The sequence below is a fragment of the Crinia signifera genome, chromosome 2, assembly GCF_055691185.1.
Source record: "Crinia signifera chromosome 2, ASM5569118v1, whole genome shotgun sequence".
Classification (NCBI taxonomy): domain Eukaryota; kingdom Metazoa; phylum Chordata; class Amphibia; order Anura; family Myobatrachidae; genus Crinia; species Crinia signifera.
The window spans coordinates 268,080,411-268,102,615 of NC_139218.1; the positions used below are offsets into that span (position 1 = coordinate 268,080,411).

The 22,205-nt window shown below is 39.5% G+C and overlaps 1 protein-coding gene across 2 annotated transcripts in view; it reads right to left on the reverse strand.

The window, feature by feature from the left end:
* OCA2 (OCA2 melanosomal transmembrane protein) overlaps nucleotides 1-22,205 on the reverse strand; it is a 205,231-nt gene that overhangs the window by 82,659 nt on the left and 100,367 nt on the right. For both annotated transcript variants that reach the window (XM_083168584.1, XM_083168582.1), the window contains exons 13-15: nucleotides 20,018-20,142; nucleotides 4,296-4,434; nucleotides 1,951-2,083 (exon numbers count right to left, since the gene is read on the reverse strand). In XM_083168584.1, coding sequence (XP_083024710.1) covers nucleotides 1,951-2,083; nucleotides 4,296-4,434; nucleotides 20,018-20,142 — 397 coding nt within the window. The remainder of the gene's footprint in view (nucleotides 1-1,950; nucleotides 2,084-4,295; nucleotides 4,435-20,017; nucleotides 20,143-22,205) is intronic.

A 22,205-nucleotide genomic window follows, 5' to 3' on the forward strand; every position in this document is an offset into this window, starting at 1 on the left:
AATATCCATTTCTTCTAAAAATCAAAAAAAAATCTTTGTTTGGTTTTCTCTGCTGTAGTTTAACAGAAAACTTTAAATCTTTTTAAAACTTCGAACATTTGCAATTTCACAAATATTCCTGTACAGTAATTGGCCTTGTTAAAAATAGAGTAGGTTATAGCACAGAATATAAAAATACAGAAATCAGCAAATGTTAGAGAAGCAATTTAGTTTCCCTATTACTGATACAGCAGAGTTTTTGATTGCTAATCAGAAGAAATGTAGCTGCAAATGTTTTTGTTGATTGAAGTTGCTTTCCAACAATCTGTAGCAAAGAACTACACCTGTATTTCTGCAACCCCACTGTTCTGCATCCACAGGAAATACCTTCATATCCGACACACCGTTTTGAGTATGCTTAAAAACCCTTTCTATGAAGTCATTTGAAGTCATTTGAATTTTAAGAGAACCACAATTTAGTTTTCACAATCAAGATTAAAGTGTCAAGGCTTTCAAATAAAGTGTAAACTTGTTTCTTTTAGATTCAACATGTAAAGCAACCTGCTACATAGGAAAGAAAGAAAAAAACACAGCTCCAGTCTTTCCACAAGAACTGCTTTATCAAAAGTCAAACTGAATGATTTGGTTGTATGTTATTGCGATTTATTCTCATTTACATACAAACTGCAAGTTATAGTAACATTAGTAAGGTCTAAGGTTGATTCAGATGCAGTTCATACAACAGATATGCTGCACTTGCAACTAAATAAGGCAAAGTGCAGAATCGCTAATAATTGACTGCAGCTTAAATGCTAGCAGGAAACCGCATGATCTGGACAATGGAGGAGTGTCCAGATCATTTGTGTGGTGGGTTGCAGCAGCTGCATGATGTACACATCTCAGCAAAACACTGTAGGAAAACATATGTAATTAGGCTTTTCTTCCATAAATCATCAGCTAATGCACATACAGTAGCTCAGTGAACTGATAACGGATCCTGGATACAGACTGTCGGAACGTTCTGACAGTCGGAATCCTGCCCCAGCCGTTAACGCGACAATCCACGGCTGCTTCAGATTACAGTATGTGTGTTCACCTGAATAAAAATAGGGTGCCAAATGGATAGCCCAAAGGGAAAAAAATTTTGAAAACTGGGAAGAAAAGATCATGCTTAATTAAATTCCCTCCTCAGTCTGATTTTTTTTATACTTGCAAAGCACTTTCCAAACACGACTAAGAAAGGAATTAAGGAAAAAAAATTGGTGAAACAGCGAAACGGATTTGCTGGTGTCATACATGCTACTTACAGTACTTCACGGAAAGCACCGGCACTTTATAGAAAGGATTCAAAACAGTGCTATTTGTATGCATGCATATGTAATATACTGGTACAGTTTATACAATATTTATGTGTTTTTGTATATTAGACATGATAATTAAATTACAGTAGTTTGATTTCCAGGTGTGTGTACATGGTGCAATTGTTGCTACAATGCTGACAATATAGTCAAAATAGGATAGAAATAGGATAGTAAGTTAGTCAAAATCGTACAGTGTTTAGGAGGCTTGCGTTACAGATGCACGGCATCGGTATCACAAGGGAAAATAGTAAAAATATACTTGCCTGCAGTCTATTTTCCCTTGCAATACTGATGCCATTCATTTTTATTCATACATTCTAGAGGTGACAGTCAAAATATACTTGCCTGCACAGTCTAAGTCACCTCTACAATGTTTTTAGCCTAGGGTCAAAACACAGTAGCTAGATGGTCAAAATCGCAAGTGCATTTAGCCAAAATCGCATAGTCAAATTAGGATAGAATTAAGATTGGCCATTAGCCTAAATCGCACTGTGTGTACAAACCATTAGACTACTATTCTTTTCAAATATTGTGTTCAAAATATTTATATAATGTCACAAGAGGTGTTACTAGCAAATTGTTTAAAAAAAAAAAAAAGTTTTTGTCTTACCAACAATTTCACTGGGCTCCTTGTTGTAAAGTTTTTTGTTCCAATACAAGATTCGGAGAAATGGGAAAGATACCAGTAGTACCAAGCAAATTCCGAGAAACATATGACCTGTGAAACCTGCAAAGTCCAATCCCTAGTAAAAAAAAAAAATCAAACAAATAAATCCCCATGGGACAACTGATTGTGATACACTGACAATCAATTTTGCAGGCATCAGGAACAAGTTATTTTTAAGGGCCAATCATTGGATAGTTAAAAATTGAATGCCTTTATATATAGCCGTTAATTACAGTTGTGTACATGCACTATTAAGACACGAGACTGGGATAACTAGTAATGAATATCTTGCGTTCCCTAATGATTGTACACATTTGTAACTAAATAAGGATTAAATATAAAAACATTTAATTTTTTATCTATCTAATGATTGGACCAGAAGAATAGAATGCTATAGGATGCATTTTACAGATGTATTTGCACCTTGGGGTTTTACTACACTGAAGTTTAGTTTATAGAAGATATTGTCCATAAGCAACCAATTGTATTTTATCTATTCCCTTCTAGAAAGGTGCAAGACAAATTAGTAAAAACAATTAACAACATCTCCGATTCTATAAATCAATTTAGTAAATCTACCCCTAAAAGGCTTCAACATTTGACATTATACAACAATATTTAAATACATCTGTATAGATAATGCATACTGTACAAGTACAGACCAATATATACTGTATATAAAAAAAAAGTTATGGACTTGTTCATTATGGTATTAAATGCCTTGTACTCATCTTATCTAAACTTTCAGATACCAAATAATTCTCCAATGTTAAAATGGAAACTTTATTTATAATAATCTCCTAGATCGAATAAAATTGGGTTTACTATCCTTATACAGTAGACAGTCAACATATTGCATCCATATTACTACACTTTCAAGCTAAAACCAATCCAATATAGGTATAATCTGGTTTTGGTATTTGCAGCAGTATGGTCTAGTCCAAGTTATCTAATCCACTAAACTGTTCCTATAAATCAGGGGTGGGGAACCTTTTTTGTGCCAAGGGCCGTTTGTATGGGGGGAAAATCCTTCGGGGGCCATATGTAAAAATTTCTCTTACAAATTGTCCTGCTCCAGCCGTCCCACGCTCCGGCGGCTGCCGCTGAGTAGGACTGACAGTCTCCAGCTGCTGTTGATGAAGAGGAATCTCGCGAGAACTACCAACCTCTTGCAAGAATTCCCCTGTACTTGACTCCCGGCAAAGCCACTGGGCGAGTGGGCTGGCCACTCAGACCGGCTACGGGGGCTGCATACGGCCCCGGGCCTGAGGTTCCCCACCCCTGCTATAAATGGATAAGGCTTCCTGGTCTTTTTGGCATTTATCATGAAGGTAAATACAATAGGAAGATATATTGCTACTTACTTGAAGCAGACAATGCCAGATTTTAAGTCAATCTTTCAAGAAAAAATTTGATAATTGACAACATTCTACCTATGTTCATTGACATATATTGAACAGGTTTTGTGCAACAAGCAATGGTCTTATTTATTTACAAAAATGGCTCACTCACTTTGCAAGATCAAAGATTTCATGTCTAAAATCCACCTAGAATTACAGTCCTTTAAAATAAGGGGAAAAAGACCACAATAAACACCAAGAGATACATTTTTTCTGAGTTTTCGGACAGGAGGGTTTTTTCCCAAGAATGCCCATGTTTTTATTGCAGCAATCATTTACAAGGCATTCTCACCAAAGTCCTGCATGTCTAGCAACTCAGACCATATTACTTTTACCCCCAACTCATAGGGGGGTATGTAATCCCAGTTCAAGACTGTCGATCCGTCCTGACAGCCGTGAACCTGGCCCGTTTTCATTTTGCTCAAACAGCATATCGTCAGGTGGGATTCAATGTCCCACTAGCGATCGGGGGAAAAGGGGGCGGGTCCACATAAATGGCCGTGATCGCGACAATTCACGGCCATTAATAAAAAACTAAAAGCTGTCAGCAAGACAGCTTTGATTAGGGGCCCGCCATTATTACCCCCCGTCAGAAATCGCAGCGGAGACTGCATTAATCCTTAATTATACAGTTCAAGGCAGCATATGTAGTTTAATTAGAAAAGAAACCGAAAAAATCACAATTTGTTTATTTATTGGCTGATAAGAGTTCAGTAGCTTCACTGCTGAAGAAATAAAGCCTCTCCATAATATACAGTACATGATGTTTTTAAAGCACACAAACTAAATGCTTATTTTTGGATTTCACAAATATTTCAATTGGAACAAATCCATAAAATTGTTATGTTAAACATAATATAGTTTTAATATTAGCAAGGTCTTACTTACCACCTTCCTTAGCTCCTGATTGGAAACAATGATTACATTTGGTGGATCCCCAACGGCAGTAGCAGCTCCTCCAATGTTTGTGAAGATTACTTCTGCGATTAGAACATGTCTTGGGTCAAGGTTGAGAACTTCACACAGCCTGAAACACATAAGAAACCACTAATCATCATTAAGACTTAAACAGGTTTTAAATTACATTTTTTACTGACTCCAGTTGCCTGCTAAAATCACTGTTTCTTTGGGAATGGCACAATGAACAGTGCCACCAGGCAAATGTTACTGTCATTAAGGGAAGCAAATTAAATCAAAATGGAAGTTTACCTAAAGTTAGAACATCTAAATTGTACCATGAAGTTAACAATATTGCTGATTGGAGAGAGAGGTTTATATGGAAGGATCAAGAATTTGTATATATAAAATGGTAGCCATATGAACATAAATATTTATCTTTACTGGATTACGGTAACCCTGGTTAACGCTTGCGCGTCATCCACCAGAAATCGAGCAGCGCCTTGCGTTCCAGGGACCGGATGTCTGGTCCTCTGGCTAGCATCAGCTTGAGTGCAAACAGTGCCAAATTGGGAAGCCCACCTGAGATTTTAACTAATTGCAAGGGTATTTAAATATGGGACTGGGCGGTGAGACAGTAGGTCTCTGACTGCTGAAGCAGCTAGACCTCTGCACCGACGGCTCCCTTGTTTTTCTAGATTACCATTGATGAAACACTATTGCTTGTAAACAAATCCAAAAAATGGATTTTTACAATATCTGGTGAGTGCTCCTTTATTCCTTGCCCAGGGAATTTGGACATGATCTTCATTAATTGGCATATCTAGCCAATTAATATGAAACAAATTCATGACTCTAGGCATCAATAGTTAGAAGGACAAAGTACTGTATCTGAAGACATCCATTGTGCTGAGAGTTTTGTTAGTAGCAATTTATTTCCTCTTGATAAGGTTAGTACCAGGATCAAAATTAAAATTGATGTTTGACAGCCTGACCAAATGGGAGGTAGTAATTCAATCATTGCCGGGGTTTTTTTGGCAGTTGAAAAAAACAGCAATGATTCACCAATCAGTATTCAATCACGGATGTTTTTGCGCATGCCATTTCCCTTTATTTTTGGTCTAGTCGGCTGATTTTTGGACTTGCAAAACATCCTGCAGATATTGAATACCCCCAAAGGCTTTGTCTGTATCGCAACTTATGATATTACCACGAGCTACTGAAGACAATGTGGGTGTGAACTGCCAATAAGTATTTAAATGTTATGCACAAATGTTCTTCCTTTAACAAAGCCAGGTTGTTAAGGTTACCACAATATACTGTAGGTAGAAATAATTGTACACTGTGCAATCATTACAAAAATCTTTAGGTCCTGGTTTAGCGGTAATATTGACTGAATGGAGGATCTCGTACCGGTTTTGATATTCAAATACGCACCTGATTAAAGCCATCATGAGCTTCATTACCAGACAAAAAGAAGTTATGCAGTGACATTAAATGAGACCAAATAGATAGTGGGGAAGAGCAACTTGTGAGAATACACACAAGTGGTGCTTCTAGTTCAGGGGCCAGGTAGTGCGTTTTTTTTAACCCTCTGGATGCTACTGGAGAAGAGGACCCACCAGTATTTTAGCCGGGGGGAGGCGAGTATGAACAGTCAGCTCCAATGCCTTTCGATCTATACCTAGATCTTTTTTTAAACAGATCTAGGTATAGATCGAAATGCATCGGAGCTGGGACCTCATCACTGGAATTGAGTACCTGAGAGTGACAGGGCCCGTCTCTTTGGATAGAACATCGATCCACTCAGAACTCCTGAAACTCCTAAGACAAGTATCCTTTATTTTTATGGTTTATCACATGTCAATAAAGTGGATTTTATTTCACTTCAGCTGTCATCTGGGTCATCTGGACCAGGGGGAGAAGTCACCATAAGATACCACATTGATGCACCTGATATAAAAAAGTTTATTGTCTGAGTAAATGAGGTTTCATTAATCCCCATTGATTAAACCTATGATAATTGGTTTGAATTTGAAATTCTATTTAACAGAGTCACCTAACAGTATTCAGTATTAAACTAGGACTGTTGGTGTTTGACTTTTATTTATTTACATAAACAAAATGTGCCACCAAGAGGAACGGTGTTGATCCCAGTACCTATCAGGGAAGTAGTTTTGTTCATTTTAGAGCACCCTATGAAGGTGGAGGGTTCCTTTCTTTTATAGCTTTCCTGCATTAGACCAATTGGAAATGGTAAATTAGTCATGTAGATAAATGGCTAGAACTTCATCTAGTATTGAAACCATGCTAATTAATTTAATACTATCAACCAGAAAGGTCAATGTGCAGCCATCTGATCAGTGGCTAGAGAGCACTGCTGACAGACCACCACCACCACCACCACCACCACCACCATCATCATCATAGCCATAAGAGACCTGCCTCCTAATAGACTTGTTTTTATGTGTCTATGTCTAATGAAAAGCAATGCTCTGGGACACCTTCAATGCTTTTATCTTGCTTTATGCTAACTTATTAATTAAAAACAAAAGTAGATCAGACACTGTTCTTGCCTAAGTGCAATTTTCATATTGCTGTAATTCTATAAACTCAACTTGTTTATTAATTTATTAGAGATTAAGAATAATTAAGGAGTTAATTAAGCTTTCCATCTTGTACATGTTGCCTCATTCCACTGTGGCACTCGCATCCCTTGTAGCTCACTTGTAAGGTTATATTTTCAATGCTAGTCTCACACATTAGGTTCATAACTAATGTGCCAGATTACAAAACTACAATAATTAATAATTTTATTTTCCCTTTTAATCAATCATTCTCAAAATGGTTCAATAATACCCTTATAATTGTTTAGTGAAAATGTTTTCCCTACAGTCTCGCCAACCAGGCTTCATTATTTATTTAATTTTTTTTTTGCAATATGATCATTAGGATGCTGCTTTCACATTGTACCGTTTGAGATCCGGTATTTTGAAACGGTACTTAAAACTGTATATTACAGTTTAAATCCCCTTTCACACTGCACATAAAAACCGGGTCTCAAGCAGGTTTGCAGTGTGAAAGCAGGACAGATTGTAGCTATAAGGCAGCATAGTGCGTATGTAATGAGCACAGTGCATATGAATTAGCTGCTCATTACATATGCACTGCGCTCTCATAGCTGCTGCCTGAGTCCTATAAACCGGTTCAGAGACGTTCACACTGCATAAAAAAACGGCTCTGAACCGTGTAGGACTCTTTTTTCACCCATTTGCAAATACCGGTTATTTGTAACCAGTAAATACAGATTGGTGCTTTCACACTGCAGCACTAACCATTTTAAAAAGGCAAAAAAATCTGCAATATACCGATTAAGAGCTGCAGTGTGAAAGGGGTATAATACAGGTTGCATTAGTCCTGGGGTAGCCAACCCTAGTCCTCGAGAGCTACCAACAGTGCATGTTTTGCAGGTCTCCTCACAGGATCACAAGTGAGATAATTAACTCCATCTGTGTATCTTTTAAAATGTGTCAGTGATTAATGAGTGCAGCAGCTAGGTTGTCTGGAAAATGTGCACTGTTGGTAGCTCTCGAGGGCTAGGGTTGGCTACCACTGCATTAGTCACTGCTTAGACCCCAACACAATATAATACTATGGAAGGTTTCAACTTCAACAGCGGAAAAAAAATGGGACAATACTAAATATGGAGATAGTTTTGGAATAGTTAAATATGTAGAATCACGGACCGAGGACCGGAGTGGCTGCTTGTTCCTGAAGCTCACCATCCTAGGGGCCACATAACACCCTTTTATAGCTGACCCCTTCTTGTATTTTATCCAGAGGTCTGGTGTCTGCCAGCCGGACACCGGGGGGCGTCTGGCGGAGACAGCTGCGGAGCCGGGGAGCGTCTCCAGACGTTCCTGCGGGTTGCGGCCTACCCGCCGAGAGAAGCCGGGACCTAAATTTTAAAGTCCTGCCGGGATTCAAGCTCCGGAGCGGCGATCGCGGACGTAATTACCCGCAAAAGGTAATAAACGATACTGGCTCTCTCCCCTGACTCTCCCTTACAGCCGGAGACCCCCTCTCAAGGCTCCCTGCTATCAATATCAGCAAAGAGAGACCTAGTTCTTTACCCCACAAAGCCTTTCCCTCTGCAGTAACGGCGGCCATTTTAACTCCTCTCTAACACTTTATACAGTCACTGGATTTTTGCTATAGCCTTGCATTACCTGCTTAAATCCCAACAATACAGTACCTACTTCCCTCTGACTGTTACCTACCTTGGGCTTCAACTACTTGAGGACTGATACAAGCTTATAGCCTATTCTTCTATCTATCTAGCAATTTATATTATATATTAAAGCAGTGTTCTCCCTCCCTGGTCCTAATCTACAAGTGGATCCTGTCATCTTCCACCTCCCACCCCCCCCCCCCCTCTCAAATCTCTGAGATCTAGACTAGCACTACATATGCACTATATGAAACATCATTAAACACCAGTAGTGCAAGACTTCCGAGCGGCATGGAGAAGTGAGCAGCAGCTTCTCGCAGCCCCGTTACCCACCCGACTTCAAAACGCCACAAACCTGTCTGCATCGAGAAAAAGTCGTTCCCGCTCTCCCAGGCGACTCGTAGCGGGCATGGACGAGTTCCTAGAACCGCAAACATCATCCAAACACCCGCAAGCTCCCCAGTCGCAAAGACAGGAGAAACGCTGTATTGAACAAAACATGGCCCCGGCAGGAGACAAAACCCCGGGAACTCCAGCGGCTAAGAAACCGATTACAGACTCTGCACCAAACAAGCCTCCAGGCATTCCTGATACTACTAACACCCAAGGTATGGCTTATATAAACCAAGGGGAATTAATATCCCTAATACAAGCTTCCCTGGCTCCTTTATTACAGAAAGCCGTTTGTGATATCACTGAACAGATAGACAGACTATCAGAAAGAATGACCGAAGCTGAGGCTCAGATCAGTAATAATATGGATGATATCCAGGCTCTTCAAAAATCAGTCAAAACTCTCAAACAAGAGAATAAGCATTTATCTGACAGGATTGAAAATATTGAAAATAGAACCAGGAGAAATAATATTAGAATAACTGGGATTCCTGAGACAATAAAAGACTCTCAACTAGATCATTTTTTTCGTAATGTCATCCTAAAAATATTACAACCTGATCCTCCATGCGCAGACATAGTGGTGGAAAGGATTCATAGAATGGGCAGCAGTACGCCACAATCTGCCACGAGACCTAGAGTAGTGATCCTGAAGATTCTGAACTACCTACATAAGCAGGCCATATGGGCCGCATCGAGGAAAACAAACCCAATTAAATGGGAAGGTCATACTATCAGGATTTTTCAGGACTTCTCGAGCAAAGTATCAAAAGCCAGACGATCCTTCTCCTCTGTATGTTCAGCTATGATACAAGCTAGATGTAGATTTTTTATGCTATTTCCAGCTCGTCTCAGAATCCTGACAGATACGGGCCCTCATGATTTTCTAGACCCTAAAGCAGCAGAATCTTTTCTTCGAAAGCAGCACTTGATACCAACTAGAGAAGAAGAGGCTCAAGATATAACTGACGCTCCTGGAGCTAAAGTGGGCTGAATTAACACAAAATACTGCTCTGATTTTCGCAGGTTTTCTACAACTTTAGCCTATTATGAGGCTTATAGATAGGTTATGTAAATCATAAGTAGAGTTGCTTTTACAGTAATATCTGTGAATTCTGTTTGTTTAATATGTTGACAGATAACTTAAGTATTCCTATTTTAGAGGCTGGGCGGGTGACGGGGCATCCCCGCCACACAACATTAGATCTCATTACTGCAGATGCTGATCTGATCTGCAGTCACGTAATGCTGTAGTTACGGAAGTCCATAGTTTAGATAAGTAACATTCTATTTAGCTGCACGATAAATAGTTCTTTATTGCTCAAATTTTGACTATGTATATGTCTTTCGCTATTTGTCTTGTTTGTTTCCCTCTTGTGTTTTCCTCCCCTCCTTCCCCTGGAATGCAATTACTACAATCTTTATTACAGGCTAAATGTCAGTGGTTATAGGCTCTCTTAATAAAGGAGGCATACACACACCAGCTAAGAGACGCAAATTGCTGACATACCTCAACAAGCAAAACGTAGATATAATATGCTTACAAGAGACTCATCTCTTGATAGAGGAGGTCAGAAAATTGCAGATGCTTGGATGGATGGTAGTGGGGTCCTCCTCCCTAAATTCAAAGTCATGTGGTGTAGCCACACTGGTTAAACGCTCATTAGGAGCTCAGGTTAAAGCTACGACTGCAGATACTAAAGGAAGATATATAATAACCGAGATTGAGTTAAGTGGAAATCTGTATAATTTATGCAACCTATATGCTCCAACTCAGTACAAAAAGTCCTTTTTTGTAGAATTATTAGCTAAACTGCATACCTTAGACCCAACTACACTCATACTATGCGGGGATTTTAACCCCTTCCTGACACAGCCAGTTTTTGCGTTCCTGACAGAGCCATTTTTTTCAAATCTGACATGTTTCACTTAAGTGGGGATAACTTTTTTTTGCTTTTACTTATCCCAGTGATTTTGAGATTGTTTTCTCGTGACACATTGTACTTCAAGTTAGTGGTAAATTTGGGTCGATACAGTCTGTGTTTTTTTGTGAAAAATACCAAAATGTCGTGAAAAAATGGAAAATTTTGCAATTTGCAAAATGTCACATTTTCTGCTTGTGAGACAAATAAACATACCACTCAAAATAGTTAATAACTAACAAAGACCATATGTCTACTTTATGTTGCAATCATTATTTCAACCTCCTTTTCATTTTTTTGGACACTAGGAGGCTTCAAATATGAATAGCAAATTCTCAAATTTTCAAGAAAATTTCAAACACTGATTTTTTTAGGGACCAGTTCAGTTCTGATGTGACTTTGAGGGACTTGTATGTGAGACACCCCCATAAATGATGCCATTTCAAAAACTGCACCCCTCACAGTATTCAAAACAGCATTTTGGAAGTTTGTTAACCCTTTATGTGTTTCACAGGAATTAAAACAAAGTGTAGGTGAAATTTCAAAATTTCTTTTTTTTGCAGAGTTTCAATTTTAATACATTTTTCTAAGGAATACAGTAGATTTTACTAGAGAAATGTGACTAAAAATTGATTCCCCCAATTCTTTTGTTTTCATAAATATCCTATATGTGGCCCTAGTGTGCACGTTGACCAAACCACTGGCTTCATAATAGAAGGAGCACCTACTTGATTTTGGAGCCTCCTTTTTATGAGATTTTTTTTTAGGCACCATGTAGGTTTCTAGGCACCATAAGTGCTAAAAGTTAGGAACCTCCCCCACAAGTCACCCCATTTTGCAAACTACACCCTTCAGGGAATTCATTTAGGGGTATAGTGTACATTTCAAACCCCCAGGGGTTTCACCAATTTTGATACAACTGGGCTGTGAAAATGAAAAAATTTAATTTTTCATTTTCACAGCTCAGTTGTATCAAAATTGGTGAAACCCCTGGGGGTTTAAAATGTACACTATACCCCCTGATGAATTCCCTGAAGGGTGTAGTTTGCAAAATGGGGTCACTTGTGGGGGGGTTCCACTGTATGGGTGCTTCAGGGGTCATTCAACCAGAATCTGTGCTGCAAAATCCAAAAATCACTCCTTCCCTTCTGAGTCCTGCCATGCACCCAACTGGTATTTTTTGGTCACATGTGAGGCATTGCCATACTCGGGAGAAATTGGGGCACAGATTTTAGGGTGCTTTGTCTCCTTCATTCCTTGTGAAAATGAAAAAATTTGAGCCAGATCTGCATTTTTGTGTAAAAAAATGTAATTTTTTACACAAAAATGCAGTTCTGGCTCAAAATTTTTCATTTTCGCAAGGAATGAAGGAGACAAAGCACCCCAAAGTCTGTGCCCCAATTTCTCCCGAGTACGGCAATGCCTCATATGTGACCCAAAAATACCATTTGGGTGCATGGCAGGACTCAGAAGGGAAGGAGTGATTTTTGGTGGTGGAATGAATGGTGGGTGCTATGTCGCATTAGCAAGACCCCCGAAGCACCAATACAGTGGAACCCCCCCACATGTGACCCCATTTTGCTCACCAGCTTTGGGAGGGGGGCTGGCGCTGCGGCTGGTGGGGGGGTGGGAGGGGTGCTGGCGCTGCGGCAGCCGGGTGGGTGGTAGGGGGGGCTGGCGATCGGTGGTGATCGGTGCTGTACTTAACAGCACCGATCACTGTATGTATATATATATATGTGTATGTATGTATGTATGTATGTATGTATATATGTATATATATATATATATATATATATATATATATATATATATATATATATATATATATATATATGTATGTATATATATATATATATATATATATATATATATATGTATATATATATATATATACATATATATATATATATATATATATATATATATATACATATACACACACACATATATATATATATATATATATATATATATATATATATATATATATATATATACACACACACACATATATATATATATATATATATATATATATATATATATAATTTCATATAAATAAATTGAAACAAAAATCAAAGATTTAACTGTGCTGCTGCTGGCGGGGGGGTTGGAGGGGGGCTGGCGCTGCGGCTGCTGGCTGGCTGGGTGGGAGGGAGGCTGCCGGGAGGGAGGCTGCCGGGTGGGAGAGCGGGTGGGAGGGCGGGCTGCCGCTCGGTGGTGATCGGTGCTGTACTTAACAGCACCGATCACCACCGATCTCTGTGTTACCGAGCGGCTTAGCCGCCGGTAACACAGAAAACGCTGCAATTGGCTGTTCACTTTTGAACAGCCAATCGCAGCGATCGCCGACTGGGGGGGGCACCACTGCCCCCCCTGGGCGGCGAGGGGGGATGTCTGCTGTCAGGGACAGCAGACATCTCCAAACTGTCACCGCGTCTATAGACGCGGTGACAGTTAGAAGTCATGACGTACATTTATGCCATGTGTCGGGAAGTACTTCCCGACCATGACGTAAATGTACGTCAAATGTCGGGAAGGGGTTAATCTCATATCATCGCATTTGCTGGATAGGTCACCTCCCTCGAAACACCCTTCTCCCCTTGCAAAAATAGGTGTTCCTTATGTTATTAAATCACTGAATCTTGTTGATGTTTGGCGTTCACTTAACCCAATTGGAACTGAATACACATGCCTATCATTGACCCACAAAACGTGGTCAAGAATTGACTATATATAAACAGCTGAAACCTTTTTCCCCTCCATCAAATCTATAAATATCCAACCTCCACTGTTATCTGACCATGGCCTGATATCTATAGTCCTACAATTACCTAACCCATCGACCTCTCCACGCGGCTGGAGTTTCCCTTCTCACCTGACCCAGACTCAAGATTTGAGAGATAAATTAACATCCACGACGTGGCAGGAGTATTGTAAAAATAATTCTAGTGACGGGGTTCAAAACCCTATGACATTTTGGCAGGCGGCTAAGGCGGTAATCCGAGGAGAAATGATTGCATACGTCTCCACACTTAAAAAAAAGCAAAAAAATAACTATTTAGATCTGCAACAAAAATTAACAGACACATATCAGGCTTTTAAAACTAATTCGTCTCAAGAGAACAGAGTAAAATACCAGACAGCTAAATTGCTTTTCAAAGAATACCTTAAACTTCAAGGAGACAAACACTTTTTTAACGTACACTCAAAGTTTTACAAATTCGGAAATAAAGTAGGATCAATGCTTACTAACCTATTGAGAGGATCTAGAAAGAAAACAGTAGTACACCCATTAATAAAGAAAGATGGTACTAAAACGGAATCAGATGAGCAAATAGCAGAAGAGTTGAGAGAATATTACATGCAACTCTACACACACCCCATAAATCCTCCTGAAAACATAGAACAACCACAACCCTCTAACACACAGCAATCCCCACAAATTAACCCCTCCTTCTGGGATTTACTCCCCCTTCCACAAATTGCAGACCAGTCGCGGTCATCTTTGATTGCTCCGATTAGTACTGACGAAGTTTTATGGGCAATTGGAAAGTTGAAACTTGCAAGGCCCCGGGCCCTGACGGGTATTCAAATGAGTTTTACAAGCTCATGGAACCACATATTGTTCAGCCCTTGACCGCCTGTTTCAATCATATAATAGAACAGGAAAACTTGCCTCGTTACTTCTCGGATGCAACAATACGAGTTATCCCCAAGGCAGGAAGAGACCTCGATCTCGCTGGCTCTTATCGTCCAATCTCTCTGCTAAACACGGATTACAAGTTATTCACAAAAATTTTAGCAGAGAGATTGAAACCTATTCTACCGCCGATAATCCACAGAGATCAAACTGGTTTTATATCAGGGCGACATTCAGTTACAAATGTGCGTAGAGTTTTAGCGGCTATACAACACTCCAATGCCTCTCTCAATACTAAAGACACGCCTAATATGGTCCTTACAATCGATGCTGAGAAGGCATTTGATTTAGTACTATGGCCCCATCTGTTTAAAACCCTAACACAATTCGGATTCCCTTCCAAATTCGTTGCAATGATCCGCACAATATATTCTGAACCCAGATTAGCTATAGCCTGCAATGGACTGTTGTCAAAATATTTCCAGCTTGGTAGGGGAACCCGTCAGGGTTGTCCCCTATCACCATTGCTCTTTGCGATTGCAATTGAGCCGATGGCAATAGCAATTAGAACCTCCCCTTTAATACACGGCATAAAGATTAATTCAGAAGAACTCAAAATAGCACTTTTTGCAGACGACACATTGATATTCCTTTCAAAACCCTCTCAATCTATCCCAGCAGTTTTAAACCTTATTCAATCGTTTGGAATGACCTCGGGATATAAAGTCAACATATCTAAATCTGAAATAATGTTATTAGCAGGAGCGAACCCCTCTACCCTACATAACCTTAGGATCCCTTTTGCCTTCACTAAATCAAATTTCAAATATCTGGGGATACAGATATGTGCAGACTTGACTAAGCTATATTCATTAAATTTTTCTCAAACCATATCCACTATAGAGACTAAACTTACTGCTTGGAAAGATCTTCCCGTGTCTCTCTTGGGTCGTCTAGCGATCATAAACTCAATTATCTTTCCAAAGATATTCTACAAGATGCAAATGCTCCCTTTAGCGCTTACCCGTGCGGACATCTTACGCCTAGAATCCATGTTCTTGACATTTATATGGCAGGGTAAGCGTCCTAGGATTGCTAAAACAAAACTGCAAACGCCACGTTCTGAAGGAGGATTCGGTCTGCCAGACTTAAAAAGTTATAACCACGCAATCTTCTATAGATATATATCTGACTGGATCCTAAATAAAGCCTCCTATACAGATCCCATACTAGACAAAGCTGTATTTTATCCTTATGCTCCAGGAGCCTTAATTCAAACAAAACTCTCTGAAATTCCCACAGGAATTAAAAATAATATATTGTTTAGGGACACTTATGCCGCGTGGATGTCGATGAATAGGAGTTGCAATAGGAACCCCTATATCTCGCAATATATTTATCTATGGGGAAACCCATCTTTCATCCCTTCTATTTCCAATCCGCTGTATAATTTGTGGAGGAATAGAGGACTTGACCTATCCAGCAAAGTATTTGATCCCGGAGGCAACATACATACATTTCTATACCTTTCTCAAAAATATGATCTACCACAGTCACATTTCTTTTTATACCTCCAAGTGAGACACTTCCTGCTTTCAATAAAAGCACCACACACTCCTCCAACACAACCCACACTTATCTCCCAGGTTACCACTTTAGACTTACTTTGTAGTTATCTAGAGAATAAACAATATAAAGTTAAATATTTGTATCAATTTCTCATGAAACAAAAATGCTTAGATAACACACAATGGAATCTACTTTTAAATAAATGGACACAAGATGTACCCCAAATACTAAATCAAGAAGACATTCTTGGGCTACATAGTCTCCTTGAAAGCTCTAAAATCTGTGTATTTGCAGGAAGTATACCTACGCACGGTCCATAGGGCGTATATTACACCACACAGGCGCAAGTACATGGTACCAGAGGAAACCGGCAAATGTCCTAAATGTAAATATGTAACAGCAGATTTTTCGCATTGTATGTGGCTATGTCCCAAGATTAGGAAATTCTGGTGGAAAGTGCTGAACCTCCTGTTTGAGATATTTTATGTTAGACTTTCTATGGAACCTATGGCGTTAATGGGTTTATCCTTCCGGTTATGGCCCATGGATAAAATCAAAGGACCTAACCTGTCTTTACTAATTACAATACTGGCAGTCGCAAAGAAATGCATTCTGATTCACTGGACTCAGAAAACCGCCCCTCTGTTGAAAACTCTAAAACAGAAGCTCACACAGATATTATACTACGACAGAAAATATGCTAAAACGGACTCTACTAATGGAACTCAAAAATTTCTTCAGAAATGGACTCCCTTCATAGAAACATTGGACATGACTACCAAGTCTCATATCCTTTCGTTGTTTGTTAGCACATGAGAGTACAATTATTGGTTATCTTATTTGGTTCACAATAACTTTAATAACAAGGGTGATTGTGATTTAGATCGTCATACTTTATACAAAATGTTTGATGAAGTAGAGGTATAGCTAGCTATTTTCGTACCTCGACCCCCTTAGCTACTTATCCTTTTCACTTCTTCTTGCTTTACGTATATAAGGGGTTGAATCTACGTCCCTTTATATGCATCTTATTCCCAGTAGTCAAAAAACTTGAAGAATCGTCTATATATATATATACTAATAGTTTACCAAAATGTTACTAGCAAATGGCCATCATTAGATGTAGGTGTGATGTTTATTCTATATGTATATGTCTAATCATATAAACCTAATCTATTAGAATAACAAGATTATACAATGTTGATTTCCTATGCTGCTGACAAAAACATAACTTGTATAAGCATTCCAGTCTAGAGTATTCCCTCCTCCCCCCCCCCCCCCCCCATCCCTCATGACTTCCCTATGTATGTCATATGTCTTTTGTCCACTGTGTAATACGCCCTTGTTGTTTAGGAATATATACCCTTTTGGTTCCTCTCGTTCTTTAAGGAATAATCACCAAGGCTTCATGTCTGTTACATGTGTATCATTTAGCATTACTCTGTATAATTCTCTATGACAATGTTCGATACACATCGGTATGTCATAATTGTTATTGTAAACTTATATACCTAATAAAAAGCTTTTAAAAAAAAAAAAAAAATGTAGAATCACATTTACTATAAGCATTCAATTTGGTTTCTTGACAAATAGAGAAGTTGCTTATTATTAAAGCATGTGTGCATTCTTAAAAAAAAAAAAAAAAACTTTAGACTGGTAATGCCATTTGCAAATATAATATATTGGTAGTTCAATCTAGTGCTTTCATAAGAGCAAAAAAAAAAACACATTTTAAAAGGGGCCTAGCTAACGTAGAAATCCTATTAGACCGTGACATGACTGAAGGAATAAAATAATGGTAATTTTATGTGGAACAGTGATCTGCTAGATATTTCTTATTACACAAAATACTTTTAGATCAGAGTAGTGACCATTAAACAATGCAATGTCGCCTTCTCATTTATACTCAGCAGACGGATGAAAGTAATTTGCAGGTACTGCTCCATGTTGTGAAGTATCAGACTTCATCTACCTTGACACCTTGTTTTCACTTATATACTGTAGAGCTGTCAGACTAAAAAGGGCAAGGCTTATTCTGTACTACGAATTCAAAAGCCAAAGTATTGGATGGTCTGCGTTTCTAAAATGTAATTTATTTGGTTGACACCGCTATGAACCATGAATCATTGAAAAGCTTTAAATGTATTTTGTATTAAATTGGGAAGCTATAGGATTATGGGAGCCACTGGTACTTACAGTATTTTGCAGTTTTCTTTTACATACCATAGGCAAATCTAAAATTTACCTATTTTGCATATGTTCGCATATATTTAGATGAGTGAGTTTATCTTTACACTAATGGGGTCTCCAGATATTAGGTGTTTACAATACCGATTTAAAGAAGCTTTAACCTTAAAAAAAAACATAATTGTAGACTTTACACAGCCTTAATGCAACATCCAAAGAGGCTATGTTAGCTTAAACAATCACTTCAATAGGTCATCTGCTACTATCTCTAACTAGTATACTAGAAATACTGCAATACGCTGTAAAGATAGGTACACACTACACAATGGCCCTGATTCTGGTTCAACCACAGAAGCAAATTCTTTCTTTAATGGACAAAACCATGTGGATATCTATATTGCAGTGTAAAAATAAAGCAGCCAGTATTTACTCTGCACAGAAACAAAATAACTTACCCAAATCTAATTATCTCTGCACATGATACATATGCCAGACAATTTGCTTTTGCAAGTGAACCAGAATCAGGCCCAATGTGTACCTCGCAGTGTATCAGAAGTTGGCATCAGCAAGTGCACACACACCTGCCAATGCAACTAGCAAAGTCTTCTGACAGCCCTACACACAGGGCTGACTGACGATGTCACTGATGAGGCATGGGAGTGTGCAAAGTTAGCGACATAGTGGGTATATGTCAGAATATGTGCCCTATTTGTAGCTCTGATCACATGGATGAACGACATACTGGCCTCTCCCCTCAAGCCCTCTGCTAGTATACAGTTGGTGGCAATAATAAAAAGGCTCTGTAAACACATCCATGCCCCACCATCACTGAGGATCTTGTGCCTCTCTCCCCGTAACCCACTGCTATCACCCTCTCCCTGGCATCCCCCTCTCCCTGTAGAACACTGCTATCACCCTCTCCTTGGCATCCCCCTCTCCCTGTAGAACACTGCTATCACCCTCTCCCTGGCATCCCCCTCTCCCTGTAGAACACTGCTATCACCCTCTCCCTGGCATCCCCCTCTCCCTGTAGAACACTGCTATCACCCTCTCCCTGGCATCCCCCTCTCCCTGGCATCCCCCTCTCCCTGGCATCCCCCTCTCCCTGTGGCACAATGCTATCACCCTCTCCCTGGCATCAAAGAGCTTTATGGTCAGACAAAAATGAATTTAGACAAAATTCAAATACAACACCATAGTGCTAAAAGTTCTAGTAGAGTTCACGCACACTAAGTAGCCGCACCCTAGGAACTCTTTCACTCTCTCATCCTTTTCCTGTCATGCACTTCCTCTCCATAACCTCCGTGTCACCAACTGCCTCTGCCTTGCAGCACTATCTTCCCATATGATATGATATCTTATCTTCATCATATGGATACAGCATTCCCTTTGAGATGACATCCCTTTGTGAGGCCATGCCCTCATTGCAAGACCACACCCACTCTTCTAGGGGCAGACAACTTCCAAACACACACCCCTCTTTCTTGTCATGGTGCCCCCTGACTTTTTGTTCTGGATACATCCCTGAGTAGGAACATAAACAAGGAAAAGATATTGTTAATGATTCACAACAAGACCAATATTCCTTTGCCATTAAAAAGTACATAAACAATGTTACTTTTGTGAGTAAGTAGATACATTTGACTGTCAAAACTAGCACACCAAGAAAAGTAACTTTATCCAGGCATTATGTGATCAATATAGCTAAAAGGGAAAATATGTAGTTAACACCCAATGATTATGAATAGAAAAACAGGTACAGTACCTTATTGTGACTGGAGTGAAAAGCAGCATTGTGGTGACATTGTCTAAGAATGCAGAGAGGATTGCAGCAATAAGGCACAGGATTATTATCATGGGCCACACTCTTCCTCTAGACAGCTGGTAGGCCTATCGAAAATAATAAAACACCACAAACCAATTAAATATCTATACATAAAGTACATAAAAAAATAATAGTATATACTAGATTACAAATATTGACATAAAAATGCTTGTATTGCATAGTAAGGTGCCACACTTGATTATTCAATCACATACAACATTTGTTAGTGTTTTTTTTTATTTGAATCTTTGTGTATTTCAGCTAAGCATGCCTTTAATAACTATAAGTGAGATCAAAGGCGTCACTAGGGTTGGTGTCACCGGTGTAGCAACTCAATGTGTCACCCCCCCCCCAACCGCCCCCGTATCACACCACAAGAAAACTTAGTAATGCAGCAGCTGAAGCTAAGCCAAGACAGCCATGACATCCGTGAGCCGATTAACACCCTCACTATGCTCACCCCACTTTATTAAATCAACTCCACGCCGACGTGGATAGGGGGGTATGAAAAGGTCGGGAGGACGCATAACGCATCCACTTGCCACGCTTCAGGCTGGCGTGGATAGAGTGGGGGTGTTTCAGAAACACATTCACACCGGTCATGAAAGGCAGGTTAAAATAGTCAATGGTTCCCACACAATGTAATAAGCGCAGACTGACTACGCTAACTACGTAAGCTCTGGCCGCCCGCGAATGGGCGGGAACACAACGATGATACTAACAGGGATGCCTGACTGACTACTTCTGTAGTTTCACGGCGGCAGCTTAAGCTATGCTGTTAGCGTAGCCCAATTGCTGTGGGAACACTACGCTGATTCTGACAGGAATGCTGCGCTAACTACGTAACTGCCGCCGTGAAACTACACAAGTACAGCAAAAAGACTAAATAATGTTATCATTTGTTTAGATTTACAAAATGCACCAGTTCTATTATGGCAACTGCAGGAGAGGCTGTCAGAATGTAGCATTGTGACTGGGATTTGTTCAATTGATTCCCAGCCAAATAATAGCTCACTGCGGAATTCAACAGGGGGTTGGTCGCATTACCTAATGTGAAAGCACTGTTTCGGCAATTGAGTCGCTGTAAATATCTGGCAAGGTCACATTTTTCTGCAAGAAAGCTCCGCTACTGTACAATACAGTAGGTGGCTACAGTATTTTCACATCCACAGTATCTTGGAGGAATACTGTAGATCGCAAACGAATAGCAACAAAATATCACCTGTTAACAGTGATTTTATCCTTACTAAAAAAAATTGAAAAAAAAAAATGGTCTCATTAAAAAAATAAAGACATCCTGCAGCATTTTAAAATAATAAATTAATGTTCTGGCAAAGTTCTGCTTTTGGTATCCAAGAAAATGACACGGAAAATGCCACACTATTTTCTGCATGTGCAAAGTAGACTCTGGCATTGGCCACTAAGTGGAAGTGCTGGCGAGATAGATGGCCATGGCAGACTGCGCAAGGACTTCCTACTGTCTTAAAATACCCCTGGTGGACATGTGTTTTATTGTAGTGGTGCAATGCCACCAGTGTCACAGATGTGCAGTGGCCATTGCTGGGGAAAGGAGGGATTTTGTGAGCAGCCCAGAATCTAGAACACAACGGCATTTTCAAATGGCATTGATGAGCTTGTTAAATCTTACAGTATCGCATTGCTACTAGAAAGTTAATGGGACAGCAACTGCTGTCAGAAATAGAGGGACCACATCTGATAAATGGCAATGTGGTCCCTCAATCATACATTAAGTCAGTATGTAATATCTGGGGGGATCCCCTTAAAATAGTTTTTTACTGGAAATATGCAGCATATACTGTATGTAATGTCAAATGTCTAAATCTTGCAGGTATCTCACTGCACTTCTGCAGTCCATACACCCAGGCATCTGCTTACTCCTCCCCAACCATCTTAGTCCCCAACAGTCTCCTTCAGTTTCCTATTGACCCCAACAGTCATGATTTATCCATACCAAACCAAAATTTGGGCATACAAAAAAAAAAAAAAACCATGGTAAAGTTACATCATGTAATAAAACTTCAATTCTTAGGCTAATTACATGATCTATTCTCCCCCATAGAGGGAGAATAGAACCTGTGGCTAGTGCAGTGAGCCTGCAAGGGGTATC